This window comes from Anopheles darlingi, chromosome 2 (genome assembly GCF_943734745.1).
Source record: "Anopheles darlingi chromosome 2, idAnoDarlMG_H_01, whole genome shotgun sequence".
NCBI classification, from domain to species: Eukaryota; Metazoa; Arthropoda; class Insecta; order Diptera; family Culicidae; genus Anopheles; species Anopheles darlingi.
In genome coordinates, this window is record NC_064874.1 from 54,565,065 (window position 1) to 54,580,604 (window position 15,540).

General features: G+C 39.7%; 2 protein-coding genes across 7 annotated transcripts in view; both read left to right on the plus strand.

The window, feature by feature from the left end:
* The first annotated feature begins 143 nt into the window (after positions 1-143).
* On the plus strand, positions 144-4,010 carry LOC125949603 (microsomal triacylglycerol transfer protein). The gene is made up of 5 exons (XM_049676779.1): positions 144-548; positions 954-974; positions 1,106-1,275; positions 1,337-3,411; positions 3,481-4,010. The coding sequence occupies exons 1-5, from the start codon at positions 491-493 to the stop codon at positions 3,791-3,793; spliced, it is 2,637 nt and encodes an 878-aa protein (XP_049532736.1). The 5' UTR covers positions 144-490; the 3' UTR covers positions 3,794-4,010.
* Positions 4,011-4,572: 562 nt separating this feature from the next.
* LOC125949606 (GTPase-activating protein skywalker) overlaps positions 4,573-15,540 on the plus strand; it is a 15,763-nt gene continuing 4,795 nt past the window's right edge. The window contains exons 1-8 of one of the 6 annotated variants that reach the window (XM_049676788.1): positions 4,573-4,857; positions 5,575-5,809; positions 7,170-8,411; positions 12,861-13,063; positions 13,144-13,348; positions 14,770-14,894; positions 14,972-15,303; positions 15,396-15,540. The exon at positions 15,396-15,540 is cut by the window's right edge and continues 24 nt beyond it. In XM_049676788.1, coding sequence (XP_049532745.1) covers positions 8,288-8,411; positions 12,861-13,063; positions 13,144-13,348; positions 14,770-14,894; positions 14,972-15,303; positions 15,396-15,540 — 1,134 coding nt within the window. In that variant the 5' untranslated portion in view covers positions 4,573-4,857; positions 5,575-5,809; positions 7,170-8,287. Of the gene's footprint in view, positions 4,858-5,205; positions 5,364-5,574; positions 5,810-7,169; positions 8,412-9,838; positions 12,602-12,860; positions 13,064-13,143; positions 13,349-14,769; positions 14,895-14,971; positions 15,304-15,395 lie in introns of those variants that run through there. The other 5 variants (XM_049676789.1, XM_049676790.1, XM_049676787.1 and 2 more) reach the window with 5 other exon arrangements.

Consider the following 15,540-nt stretch of genomic DNA (forward strand, 5'->3'; position numbering starts at 1 on the left):
TGACCCTACACCACATCTGCGCATCTGCCGCATCCGCAGGCTGTCTGAAGGGTTCCATTGGATCACGTGCTTTACAGGCTTTAAGCAGCATACCTCTTGTGAGTGTGAGTGTAGTGTTTCAAAACTGTAAACAACCGCTCGCGCCGTGAATACATAAAATAGAAAAAGTGGGAAATTCTTCAAATTTTTAATAACTTCGTGCGTGATAAGAACAAATTCCAATTGCTTGAACTCCCGCTGTCGTTCTCGTGGGAAAAACAGACCGAGAAAGTGAAAGAAACTTAGGAACGAGCAATCAACGCCTCTAGCCCACAGATATCATCATTCATTTTCATTTATATATATTCTTGCTGCGAACAGTACATATAGTACAAAGTATATTCTTACTTCGAATAGCAAAGATCGGTTTAGGGAGAGAAAAGTGATTAACTGCGTGGGTTAACTTGGTGGCGTTCGTTCTTGTTAAGCAGACCGGAAGGGTTAATGAACCATGATGATGACGGAGATAAAGTTGTGTTTGCTGTTCGTTACTCTCTTATCATTGATAGGTAAGTGTTTCTGTGTAGCAACCGGTTGCCAAGGCGACGACGGCGACAAGTAGCGACTGCAATCAGCGCAGTGCGCATCCACACTTATGATAACCTTTCACCTTGACCTTGATCGTGAAGACGTGGAAGATGAAATTTTCTACTGGAATACATTAGCTGGACCTTCCCTTTCCTGTTCTAAAAAATAATAACTTTTTGTACAATACGGTTTTTAGTTCTTTTAAATTACAATTATTTGCCTTTAAAACCACCATACTATAGTTATTTTATAGTGTTTTAGCCTTCAGGAAATCACCTGAGATCCGTTGATTAGTAAAACATGGTTTTTGTTCCGATTATCGATCTTTCCGGTTGTTGAACAATGCTATTAATGTGTTTTTTATCTTTTTAATCTCATTTTTCCAGGATTGGGTTATATGGCCCCAGGTAAGGAAGGCAAACTGCATGCTCATAGCGGCAATATGCGCTTAGTTTGTTCTATGATCCAATCCAAATCCAACTTCAGGCAAAATACAGATTGCATAAATAATTTTGAAAAATGTTTAAATTGTTTCCAGCGTTTGGTGATGCCTTTCATGTGGGGACTGAGGAGAAGTTCGATTTTATGAACGTTGTACACGTAGGAAATACGAAAAATGCGACAGTACAGACCGGATACACTATACGTGCTACCGTGCTTGTGGGCACCGTTTGGGGGGATGACGAATCCAAACTTTTGAAAATAACGGTAGTTTTTCATATTGATCGTGAGTATAAAGGTAGATAATCGATTTTTTTTCTTTTGGCAGGTTTCGAATCCATTACTAAAAAGTATTCCTGACGAAACTGTCGGTAGTGTTGATGAAAGTGCAAGTACCCCATTCTATGCGTGGTGGAACTTGGGTCGTCTACGTGGAGTTTATTTCTCCCCTCGTGTTGGATCAATCCCGGTACGTAACTTCCAAAGGGGAATCGCCGCTCTTTTCCAGTACCAATTGTTGGATGGGTTGTATGAGGAGGATGATCCATCAGGCAGATGCAAAACAAAATATATTTCCCACTCGTCAACGCGGTATCATAAGTCGAAAAGCGATTGCTACTTTAATGCTAATCGCATTGAGCGATCCGAATATCCACTGCGAAGCAGTCTGAAAGTATCACGAAGCGCAGATTTTACCGTATCTCCGGAGGGAGCATTGCAAAAGATGGTTAGCCAGGACTATGTAAAATACCTTCTGAACGCTCACGAGCAACTTGGCGCATATTACGAATCGGTAATGCGACTTGAAGTAACAGGAACAGTGCAGAAAATCGATACTCACAAAAGCGGCAACATACAGGACATTGTCAAGGAACTGGGCCTGGTCAGCGACACTCTTCTGATTGACCCGGCAAACTCTTCGAAGTGCGAGATTTCGGGTTGCGTTGGAGTAATTGAATTGTTCAAACGAAACAAGATGCATTTATCGAATGATAAAATTGGCAGTGCCCAATCATCTGCGGCTTTACTGGAACTTGTGCAAGCGGGACGAAAAGCGTCCTTGGATGATTTAACCCGCATTCTTAAAGCCAAATCATCGGTGGATCTCAAGCGCCAATTGATGGATTTCCTGGGAGCGATACAAACTATCTCAGCGCATACAGCGGTCAAGTCAGAGTTAAAGTATGGTTCTGACGAGGAATTGCTGCTTGCCGAGCGTTATTTACAAGCGCTAGCCGTAGGGAGCCGTCCGCAAAAAGAAATTATCGAAGATTTGCTAGAAATGGCTAGAAAAGAACATACTAGCCCAAAGTTTGCGGATACTCTTATCCAGAGCCTTGCTTCAACTGCTCGACGATATGCGCAACTAGAAGGAAACACGTATGATACGGATGTTGTGGTTAACGTGCGTACCTTCCTCACCGACAAGTTAGGAGAATGCAGTAAAGAGACATGTATGCTCCAATACATTCGTGCGCTACATAATCTCAAGTGTCCCAAGACCACTGATTTGTTGATTAAGCTAGCTCTGGAAGCACCTCGACTAGTCAGTGTTGCCGCAATGAAAGCACTTAGAGCATTTTCTATTTATATATGGAATGATGATTTTCGCTCAAAGTTTGAAGAAATATTTTTCCAAGTATCGAAGTCATACGATTCGAGCGCCAGAACGTTAGCTTTGGATATACTTGTGGACCTCAAACCGGATTCCAGCGAGTTGGCTCATCTGTTACAATTCCTCAAGTCGAGCGACAAGGCGTTCGAGGTGAAGCAATATGTTCTACAGAAATTAAGAATGTCCGCCTCCAAATGTCCTGCATTTGCTGCCAATTTAAGAAGAGCAATTGAAAGCGATCCTGCAATGAACAACTATGATGTGTTGGTACCAAAAGGATTGTCAACGGCATTGCATCGACCGTTTTCTAGTCTTCCATCATTTAACGCCTCACTTACAAGCCTGCAGGAAATGAGCGGTGGCGTGCTAAAGCGCGGTATCGTTGATTTAACGCTGGAAGTGGCCGACGAAAGCACCAGCTTATTCACGCTCGGTCTCTATGCTAGGGGAATGTCGGCTTTTGTCAGCAGTAGCGAGGAAGAATCGAACGAAGCTGAAGAGGAGACAACAGCTGGTATGGAATTGGCAATCCAAGGAGCTAACATGCGACCTTTGGAATTTTTCAACGGAAAAGGAGAGCTCATGGGACACGTTTGGAGCGGTACTGCCTCTGAACCAACACCAGCGTATCAGGCAATAACGTTATTGCAAGATAACGAAGAACAGTTTCATTCGCATAACGGGGCTATCTTGAACCTAGGAGCAATTGGGGCTATATCCATTGATCTGAATGGACAGGTCACCATGAGTCTATGGGGACGAAATGCTCAGTCTAAAGTGGAACAGAAGTAAGTATTGGAAAAGCAGGCCTGCAGAACAGATTGATTGCAGATAATGATTTTATGAATCCTTTGCAGCATTGGCATTAGCATGGCGGGGCAGTTATCGTTGGACACACTGTTTGCAAATTTGGCTGTAAGCTTTAATGCCATCCAAGAGCCCCGTTTGCATTTGACTTCAGCACTTGATTTTTCTGGTGATCCAGCGCTCTGCATGCAGCTTCTACAGCCAAGTAGCCAAATGAAACTAAAATTCGTTCGAGCAACTTTGCTGGCAGGAACGAAGCATACGGTGGAACGAAAAATATCGAGAACATACAATTTAAATGGATTAACACATGCACTGAATAAGAAGAACAACGAAATGTGTAATTTGATCGCCGAAAAATGATCCTCTGAAACTGGAGGGAACATAAGGAGACGATTACGATTGCGGACTTCAGTTCGAGCTTATCTTCCAAAGTACAATTTAGTACACCAGTGAATCAATTCGTGATTTACGTGGAGACCACAGAACCACACACTTGGCTAGTTGTAAGTGTTACTATGCTGTTTTGTGAAAAGACAATATGTATGATTAAAAAATGCTAGCTTCCGTTTGAACTACAGAGACGTTTGTAAAGCGTGCTATTTTGCTATTAATTTTTGGTGTATGAAACTGACGAACCGATTTTTTTTCTTATATCATCAGTCAGCGGATCTACGTTGAACCTGTTCACGATCTAGTACGGTGGTTACTTCAGCCACATGGCTTCAGGTACAGTCAACTTGTGCAGGTTGAAGTTGAACGAATCGACCGTTTCCATACCCTTCATCAAGTAGCGGTACACCGGGCAGATGAAGGCCGGCATAGACACACCACAGGTGTGACCAGAGATTGACCATAATCCAGATTACAGCGCTACCATGTGACGGGTAGCTTGAGACAACGGTCATCGGCTCAGATCGAGCACAACTCCAGCAGCTGTGATTTGCCCGGAGCAGTTGATAGTCGCATTTTTCCGGAGGGTCGGGTCATCCTTCCCGCCTTCCAGTATGCCCATCGTTTTCGAATGCCGCCAGTTCCGCCCAAAAAGAGAGAAGATCGTTACCCGGTTTGCCAAAGTTGATTCGGTAACGGCTATCTGGACATACCTCGGCTATTTTGTTACATTCACAAATGAGCTCTCGTGGCCCAAACTGTGGCAAGATGTGAGAGCTCTGCTACTATGCTGCCGGCCTATACTATTATCCTACTATTGTAGAGCAATTTCTATTTTAGGCCTGAGGCGTCAAGTAACGCCTGACGGGAATAGGCACCTGAGTTTTTCAAATTTTGAAACACGATTCATCCCTGTGTCACCCTGTGTTTTTTGTTTTGTCCCTCCTGTCATCGCGCCTGGGACACGCACCATACACAGTTTTATTCGCAGCTACTTTCTACCAGGAAAAGATCGTCGAATTCGTTGTTTGCAGGTGAATTCTATAATTACAATTATTATCCTAATTATTGGCGCACTCGGTAAGACACCAACGAGGACAGTAAAATTGCCGATACTTTGTAGATTCCGATAACCAAAAGATTGACGATATCCATGATGAAAGTATGGGTGTGACGATACGAGTGTGTGTACCAAAAAGCGAACGAACGAGATTTATGTACAAACTTATGGGCCGCCGCAGCCAGCAAAAGTTTTATCAAACTCGGTTTTCCGTAGTTTCGTGTTGTGATACGTAAAAGTCGAAAATGTACGCCCCTCGCGATTCCCACATTGCCCGTTGAATCTGCTAAGTAGCGAGTGAAAAAGTGAACGGTGCAGCATTTTGTACTGTTCATGCAATTAATAGAAATATGTTTTGTTCAGAATTTAATTTGTACAAATGAATTTGCAGGTGCATTGGTGTGTGTGTTTTGTTTCGTTTATGTTTATGTTTCGCGACCTCAGCGCAACACTCAACGGTGGCCAGCTTGCTTTTTCCCAGTGAGAATAGAGGTTTCCGTCAGCAACTTATCAATAACCAAGATAAATCCTAGGCTTCGTCGTTGCCCAAGGACATTTGTCGTAAAGTTTCGCGCAACAGGCCACGCTACAGACGCCGTAGCGATTCAAGTGCCCCAAATCGACAAGTGCTATGATAGTGCATGCGCTTTTTGTGTTTGTAGATCGATTAATAGCTTATTTCTTTCTTCAGGTACAGTGATAAAAGTGTTACACCAGTGCTTGTCCGAAGAATTATAGTTTCTCCTCAGGCAGTAGTGGCCAGTTTCTGCGAGACTGGCTGATTTATTGCGACAATTTGTTACAAGCAAATCGTTTGTGCAGTTCACTGATAATCGGCCACCGTCGCTAATAGCTACATGATAAGTCCAGATTTTCCTCTATCGTGCTAGAATTGTGGAATCGATAGCCACGCGAATTGGATAAAGGTAATACACAGTACATTTTTTCCATTCCACATTGATCTGTTTTAATCCCAGTAAACCCATTAGCAATTTATGTCCGTATGTAAACTTTAGCTAACGCTATTATAATTATGAATCGTTTTTCAAGAATTTTGCTGCTCTTTTTATCACCCATTGATTAAAAATCGTTTTTTGCATGGTTCTCTGTGTCTTGGACTAGGGAAAAAATAAGGTCTTTTGGAGGGAGAGAGATAAAGAAATTGCCTATTGGAATGGACAGTGATGGCGTGACACACGCACTATAATCGATACAGTAATACCGCCTTTCACGGTGCATGATCCGGTTTGGTCCAGCATTAAAATCGTCTCGCAATAGTAGTCCACGATGGCGTCACCATTGTCGCTTAGCTGCCATGCCTACTAGCCTGTTAGACGTAACTCTCGTCAGTGCAAAAGTAACTTTATCGATTTTCTTCACGCTCCATAACCCCCGACGGTTATGGTAGAAATACTCTGCATCGACATCCCTCATAGCTCATAGCGTATTTCTTTTAGTCATTGACCTTTTGGCACTACACCTTCAGACGAACATTCATGTTTTCCTCAAAGTCTGTGAGGTGATGATCGAGATCTTGCTCATCTTCATCTCTCCTAGATATAGTAAACACACAAAAACGGGCACGTGATTTAACTTCAGTAAGAAGGTTTATCAATTGCTAGCTGAACACAAACGCGTTAGAACAAAAACCGAGGTACCTTTAGATGATCGTGCCTCATAAACAATCGATCCTAGCGATAACAGTTGTCAGCTCGAATTGTACAAATCAAACAACGAACCAAAGTGGACAAGCTTGTAGATATTGATCGGATCGTATCGATGTCAGTCGAAAAATTGATGTCTAACAGTGGATAATAGTGACGCTTTGCATTATGGAAGTTTGATAGAGATTGATTTGCCATATAGTTTCTATGACTAAATCTGGAAGGTAGTTTTAAAGCGCATAGTCGACTGTCTTGAACTGTCTTGAAGGAAAATTGAGCCAGCCTTTTGGCTTCCTCCGATTTATGGTTTGGTGGGAACGAGTGCGAAAGTGACTGATATGCCAAGAATTATAACGATAGGATGGCCATATAAGGTAAAGTGAGTACTGTGGTATGATGCTGTGTCAATTGGTGCCTATAAGGAAAAATATCTTAGTGAGGTGATACATGATTGCTTGCTATTGATTGTCAGCGTTTCTGAATTCCGTCCAGTATTAACAGTTCGTATTGAGAATGAATAAATTTGCCGAACTGTTTTTTTTCTTTGCCTGTGCGCATAAAACGTACCAAATAGAATGTAAATTGCAAATATATTTTATATATTTTGTGTTTTTCGTTGCAGGATTCATCATGCTCCTCGAGGATCTTACATAAACGATCCACGTGCAGCACCACGAGATGTATGCATTCTTCGCACGGCCTGGGGTATTAGTATCCCCTTGAAGACACGAATCTGTGAAAATTCCCGGTGTAGACGGCGTATTCAATGCATGCTACAAAACAAGAAGAGGCGTTTTGTTAAAAAAAAAAAAACTATTTGGGTGGATTGGTAGAACTGCATTCGACGAAGGCAAGCTATAAAAAAGCTCTTCAATTGCCGTCGACTACTTCATGTTACAAAACATTCTAGTCACTTCAAAAGCTTTTATCAATCGATTACCGCCATTTTGCAATACATCACATTGCTTAACATTCAATTGATTATCTCCGTAGTATACACCTACGATTCAAATCAACTCAGTGTGTAGCCATCATCATTGAAAAAAACAATATTAACAGCAATCTGCTACAGGACCTCTTTAACTTTTGCCGCTTGTTTGTATATGACGTTTCTATTAAGATGATCCTAACGTTGAGGTAATGACTGTATGTTATGCTCTTATCACAGATAAACTAAATGAACGTAGAAGGTGCTACTATCATTGGGTGCCAACATCGTCGTGTCGATACGGTTAGGCAAGATAAGAAGATAGGAAGATAGGCAGATTTCCAGTTGAGGACCAAGTGGGAAGAAAACATAGACAGCAGGTGACCGTATGTTGTAGTCCCTTAAAAATCGGATACATACCACGAAGAGGAGGTTGTAAGCTAAGAGGCACTAAGGTCGGCAGTGCACTAAGACCCGAAGTGCGTAGATGAAGTGTAGTCCATAGAGTTGTGCATTTTGTAAGTTTCGTGTTCATCTGTGTCTCGACAACGCAACAACCAACAACCGTTTCAGTTGATAGTTGCATGAAACGTGTACTACGGCTGTTTGGAGTGTTTCATTTCTGTGATTCTGTTTGAAGTGTACGGTTTTATAGAAACCCCATTCTACCCCTGCCGACTCTGGCAGAAAACTACCAACATCGTCTTCACCTGTTTACGCGGTAAAGCATCCGAATTTGATAGCAGAGTGAGAAATACCGAGGCGTCAGCCAGCTAGTCAGTGGTTGGTAGTGCTGGTCACAATTTATCACCATGCCAGTGAATGCGATCGGCACGGAACAGCTAAGCGGAATCGAGGAAGAATCTGACATCTATGAAGCTTTTGCTCCTCACGTCGATACAAGTAATATATCGATATCAACGGACACACCACCAGGTTAGTGCAGCGTAGAAAATTTACCTGCGGTTATTAAATCACTCAAATTTATCTAGATATTGAATAGTTTTTCATCTCTTTAGATTCTGGCTTTACCATTCATTACAACATTATTTTAAATTATGATAGAATAATCTCTTAATTCGTTGAAACCATATCCTACAAAGATTTTCTTATAGTTTAAGGAAACGAGAAACGTTAAAAAGATGTTCCAATTAGGTGAAATAAGCCTGTTCCGGAATATGCTTCATCAACACTTTGAAAAACATGTCGGTGCCCTAGGATTTGTGCCTGGGCGGGGTCGTTCGTCCGTGTGTGTACATATGGTGTCCTAATGCATGGTACTGTAACGATGGAAAGATACACTTAGATCATTACAGTGCTCGTTGTAAAAAATTAAAAAACTGCAAAAGGTATAGGACCACATAACTAGCCTGGCAAATTACAATCAAAACTTGTTTATAACAATAAGTAATGAATCCCGATGGGCTGTTTGACTTTAGAAGACTTCAATCTGCGTGTTTTACGCTCCCAAATGAACTAGCGAGTTGCAGTGCTTTTGCTATCAGCTGATTTACCCACGTGACTATGACATTTGCGCCTAGGCACAAATGCCAATGGGTGGCGGTCATCATGGGTAGGAGGATCGGGTATTCCGTGCATCGTATAACAGTCGACAATGTACAACGAATACACTCATGAGTCGTACGGTAGTACGTGCCTCGGATTGCCGGTTCGAAAGCCGGTAATTTGAACACTTGCGTGCTTTAGTAACTAGGTATACGATGATGTGTAACAGAGAAATCGGCAGGTGTGTGTGTGTGAAAAGGTATTGTGTTTGTTAGTTGGTCGCGAGGCATTATACTACTGAATAAGAGATGAATGAAATATAGTAATCTCGCAGTAATCGATAATATACAACATGGATTAGCTTCAAAATCATTAGCAAACTATTTCATGTTATTATTGTGAGATGATACAAGCTCATGAGGTTTTGTTATAGTGATGCCATAGTATAATGAAATCATGGCAAATATTTCAGCACAAATTCACCTAGCTCATCGCAATCAGCTGCAGTACAACCTTTTATATATTTTTTCTGTTTTTCTGGTTGTCCGGGTTGTAATTTTAATAGTAAAATTCGATTCAATTCAAAATGACGAATCTAGGACATTCGATCTGAATGTTTTGAGTATGTTAGCTATAGTTTACTAACAACGTTCATGCATTGGTACACGTCGCTAATTGAAGCAGTGCTTTTACGGTTGACGAATGACACATCAGTCGCTTTAGTTGCCTTAGGTTTTGTGGTAGATTTTGCGCAATTGTCAGGAAAAGTCTCTCATGCTCTTTGATACTCGTGCAATAAAAATGTTGAGTACATTTTTTAACAAAATTCACAATCTAAAATCAAAGTCACATGTCCAGATACTTTTAATGCACATCACAAGCGAATAGCTGTTCGCATGTTTGATCACAAGCACACTAACGTTTGCATTATTGTACCCTTTAAACACGAATACCTCTCTTCTAGTGCACAAAGATGATTTGGGAGAGAGAGTGCAGGAATGTATGCATTATTTTGCTGCATGTGGTAAATCACGATCGCTGAGAATATACTATGTAAACAAAATAAAAACATGTCACAGATACTGGCACGCTTTACAATTCGATGTATTAGCATTGGAAATAGAAAAAAGCGATGATCAGTGCGGCACAACGAAGTTGATGAACAGCGAACATGTTAAGATGTGCAAGGTACAGGCACGTTTGGACGGATTCTGCGATGGTGTAGACGTTTCGTTTCTACTTACACCATGTAAAGGTAGCTGTTCGAACGGTCGTCAGAGTTCCTACGTGCCAGTGGTATAACAAACCATTCGACAGCGCAGTTAAAAAAACATTAGTTCGGGAACTTCAAACGAAAGCCCTGCGTACAGTAGCTAAACGATAAACAATTGTACATCTTCAATATTTTGTGTGATAGGTGTCATGAGAGAACATTTTATTGATAGTTACCCTTTAGCTAACTGGAATATTCGATTGAGTGTTTACTTATCGTGTAGTGACTTGCACGGTAGATACGGATGCAGCTATGTTTGAGTTATACAACATTGCTTGTCGTCATAGTCATCTCTATTGGTGTTGGTTGACTATGCGTGCTAGGGCTGAGCTAGATTATTTATAGTCCCGAGATGTATGTTTCCCACACACTTCCTCAACCACTTACCAAAACTTAAATTCTTTTCCCTGAATCTTGGAATAAAAGCACATTTACTTGGTCGTATATTATTGGAATAGCATTTGATAGCTATTAAATTAAATTATTTGCTTTCTTTGTATTTTTCGACTCCATTTTACATTTACGGATTGTTGTACAGCTAAAAAATGATCCAGAGTAATGGTTGAACACGTTTATGAGTTATGTGCACGTGATAAACGTCGGTACAAATGCAATGTGAAACTACTGTGCATCATCCGTTCGTTATTGCTCGAATATACAATACATGAAACAAGTTAGGCCTTACATCATGGGTACACATTTAATCTTTTATAAGAAAGAAATGTAGTGATTTATAAATTAAATTTGAAGGCGAAATTAAATTAACCTGATTTACACACAAAAGAGTGATCATGTTTCGCGACACGTTTTGTTGGGAAGAAAGGGTGACAGTTTTAACTGAATATGCAACTTTGATGAAAAAGGATCATGTTACGCCCGAATGATTCATGTGCACATTCTGACACGCGCATTGTGTCACGCGCCTGAAGGCGCCACCACTGAGGCTAGTAGAAAATTGTAAACATTCATGTTCATAAGGCTTTTTTTGTCCGTAGGTGCGTCGTATGCATTTTACAGCAATTATATGGACGTTATTTATCTATTGCCTTGCCATTTAATTGCAACAATATTACAATGCAATTCCATCCCACATACGTACGTTATGCTTCGTAGAACGTTTTGAACATGGTATTGAAAAGGTTATTAATAATTGTAATTTTGTGCTGGTAAATGGATGCTAGAGCAACATTTGTGCCATACTAAATGCGAATAGTGAATCCTTGAGATTCAGGATATTTGCTGTCTAGTGTCCCGGGGACCCTGTGTTATTTACAAAAGATCAAGATTGAAGTTTACTGCCGGCTTTGTAAACATGATATAGAATTCTAAACAGTCAAAAGTGGTGATTGTACTTCTAGCAGTGCGCTGGAAATGTGATTGACACCATGATTGATAGAGCGCTTATCAATCGTTTCCCATTGATGGTGTACAATATTCAAACAAGGATGCCCAATACGAACGGAGAATGGTGTTAAGTATGTGCGTGATAACCATTTTCACTGTTCACTGTACTCATACATGAAGACGACCGATTGAAGATCGATCTTCACACCCGTTTCTGTGGCTAAATAGACGCAGTCAATCGGTAGAACTCTAGTGGTCTCTTACCTCAGGTGACAGGATTTAGCAGCGCTATTAGTAGAAATCAGCAGACTAGTTTGCACTATACAACAGTGACTGTATGTAAATGACTGCGGCAAAATGTCTTTTGCTCAGTTTGTCTACGAATGTACTCAAGTGATTCACTCAACCTTCTTGTCCTTTAAGCTTTCGTAGAATTTGTACAAGAAGCGTTTTGATATGTTTGAGTACGATAGATGGTAGTTTTGGTTGACTTTGAATTTGAGTATACATTGTTTCACTCGGTGTGTGTTAACTATTTCGACTTATATCATCAGTGAAAATAAAAATGTGTAAAATTCGATTACCAGATAATAGAGTATTGATGAAATGGTCGTAAACTATGACAAATAAGTCTAGCTTTGAGGTTTGTTTTGAATGTTCTGAAAAAAAATATGTGCATATTAGTGATGCAAATATCTGTGACGAAAGATAGAGCCAGAGAGCCTCGATAGTGCAATATGCGCAGCAAACTTTGTATTGTGATAATCAAACGAAACTAGTGGAAGCGAATTCAAAAATTTTGAAAACCAGTACCCTGTAACAGTACATTTTATCAACAAAATGGTGGCCAAAACGCCAGAGGGTATATCGTTGGAAAATCTCTGTAAAAGAGCATCGGTTTACATAGATCCAGATTGTGACTTATATTTGGAGCTCCAGTACATACAATCGTCCAAACTTGCCAAATGCTCTTGTTTCAATGTGCAGTTGCTGACATCCAAAGGTATGTCGAATGTCTTTCGGATAAAAAAAAACTCATGCGAAAAGCTCATTGTTGACGGCAGCTTTAATTTTCGATAGATATTGAAGTGTGTTTGGTTTGGGATCTACATCCCTTGTAATCATCATCATCCCTTTTCTAAGGCTTAATTTTGATTCCTGTGGTGATGTAAAATCCATTGATAGATTTGTTATTTTACCTTACTACTTTAACTTGTAAACGTAACTTATAAACATAATTAAGATCAATTTGTGTTTTGCAGGGAAGAAACCAAATTTGAAAACTTTTCAAGACGTTCATGCTCTGATTCAGCAAGGAAAAAAGCGAGAAACCAAGATAGTGCTAAGAGAAAATTCATGGCCTACCAATTCACCGATACGCTCTCAATTATGGCCAGCATTGTGCGCGCAGCATCACGTTGGCAAGACAATGTTGGACGGGTTCTATTGGGACATGGTGAATCAGGTAAGAAGTCGCTCTTTGTTCCTTGTATGTTGTTCAACTTAAGACCAGGTAAATATAATCTAATTTCAATATTGTTACAGGTATTCGGTACGACCGAGCTTCCCGAAAAACCCATCATGTTGCCACCTTTTGTCGATTCCACGCACTGTCTACCGTATCATCTGACGCGGAAAGGTCGCGCTGTGGCTGATCGAGTTGTTAGCGTCCTTGGCTACGCCTGTCCTGACATTACCTACAGTCCAACGCTATATCCTATTACCTCAATTTTGTTACACTTTATGTCAGGTAAAGAAATATGATCGAACTATTGCATATTTGGATTGGAGATGGATTCTTCACGTTCGGAATTGATGATTTCCACCGATATTTTCTAAAAATAATTATTAATACTTTTAGTAAACATCCTCCCGTATATGTGTTAAATAACGATACTATTTATTCCAAAGTCTTGATTGCTTGATTAAATTATCTTATTTTTATGTGTTATACGGTTTGTTAATTGTCGCGTACATCCGGCCTTATTCTAATTAAAAGATTTGTTCTGAAATGAAATATGTTAAGCATCATACTATATTCAAGGTGTAGAATTACTGGAGTTTTATAAATTTAACAAATAGCATGTAGCCTTACTATTACTTAGGATGATGAAAGTGTATGTGTTTTTGGTCGATTATATGTTTTATATCAGTTGTTGATACATCTACAAACACTTAACGCCTTCCTGTTCAGCTTTGAAGTCAAGAAATTGAAAGTGAAGCAAAGTTTATGAACAAGGAAAGTAAGATTTTATCGAAAGAGAAGCAATGTTTATAAATAAGGAAGATAAGATGCATGATTTTTAGCTTGGAGTTTATTTTTTCGTTTAAATATTTTTTCTTTCTTTGGCCCTTTAATTTTGAGAATTTAATAGTATAACTTACATGATATTGCGCAACGCACTAGCAAATTGATCGTTCGCAATTCTCACGACAAGATTGATGCGATAAGTTTTTTTTTCTAAAGATGTGAAAAAGCGGTAGTTTACCATACAGTTCCATACAGAACACGTGAAATCAGTTCGTTTGCTGAATTGTCGTGAGCAGCCAGTTACCTCAAAGAGAGTAAACAGTGCCAAATCGTGGGCATGCAGGATATATTATTGACGTGGTGCGGTCTTATGAATATTTAAATGGTGATTAGTACTAAATGTAGTCACCACGTCACACCTTTTTTCTGCCATTCACCGATTTGTCAAACAGAACTTTAGTGACGCGCCACTTGAATGTGATACTGGCCAAGTCTATAGAAATCCCCATAACAAGTCATATTTTAACCATTTTAGCCGAGCAATGGGATATGGCGATGGGTAGTGAAGAAAATGTCCTACCACATTTTTTGTTATTAGTTGTTAATAAACGTACGGCTCGTCCGTCCTTAAAAACCATTTTAGTCAACATACCCAGGCGAGAAATAATTCTATTCTTTCATAATTACTGGTGGTAATTGAGCATACTATACTAATCTGGTATGATAACTAGAATTCTGAGTTAATGTTAAACATTCATACTTTTAATGTAAAACTATTCCGTCTTCTACATAATCGAAAGCTTTTAAAAGAAGAATCGAACAGAAGCTTTTTGAATGTATGTTCTGGTGGCATGTTAATGCCCATTTAAGTATTTTTTTTAAAATCTAATGGATTGTTATTTGTTTGGATTATTTTTCAGAAGAGGAATGTTACCATTGTATGGCAAGTTTGGTTGCTCCAAAAGAAAAGGTGTTTATAACACAAACAAAGTTACTGTATGAAGTCACTTGGAAGACTGTGATGCAAATAGCCAAAAAACATGCGGTTCGTTTTAGAGTGAATCATTTGTCCTACAAATAGCTAAACTTATGATGGTTTATCCTTTATCTATCGTATTATAGAAATCTGCCGTAAGCTATCTTTCAACCATATGCAACGGACAGAAGCCGGAATCCCTCTTCATGGATTGGTGCTGGTGGATACTTGGAGGACTACCTTTTCCTCATCTCGTTCGAGTGATGGATTGCTTTTTTCACGAAGGAATAAAAGTATTCTATCGTGTATCTTTAGCAATTCTAATTTTATTTCACAAGCATGCATCAACCAACAGTTCCGATTGGGATGCCGATGCGATTAAAAATGATATCGATAATGCGCTCCCAAAGTTCTGTAAGCATATACCTGTTTCGCCGACGAAACTATTACGAACGGCTTTTAGTATAAGAGCTCTTAGGTATGTTTCGACTGATAAGACTGAGATAACTGATTTAATGTACCTCGATGAAAAGTATCATATCCATACATTATTTTGTTTTTTTCTTTCAGTTCTACCTACATATCTAGAGTTTTTTTAAAGACTGAAATGCTACTAAAGAGTAAGTCTGTTCTTAGTGGAACAAAACAAATGGTAAGATCTCGTTCTAGCGATAATTTACCAACAAGTCAATCCCAGATCAACGTACAAATGATG

Coding starts and splice junctions, on each gene's coding strand:
- LOC125949603 (XM_049676779.1), top strand. CDS start 491: ATGATGATGACGGAGATAAAGTTGTGTTTGCTGTTCGTTACTCTCTTA. Junction 549..953: donor TACTCTCTTATCATTGATAG/GTAAGTGTTTCT, acceptor TCATTTTTCCAG/GATTGGGTTATATGGCCCCA. Junction 3,412..3,480: donor CAGTCTAAAGTGGAACAGAA/GTAAGTATTGGA, acceptor AATCCTTTGCAG/CATTGGCATTAGCATGGCGG.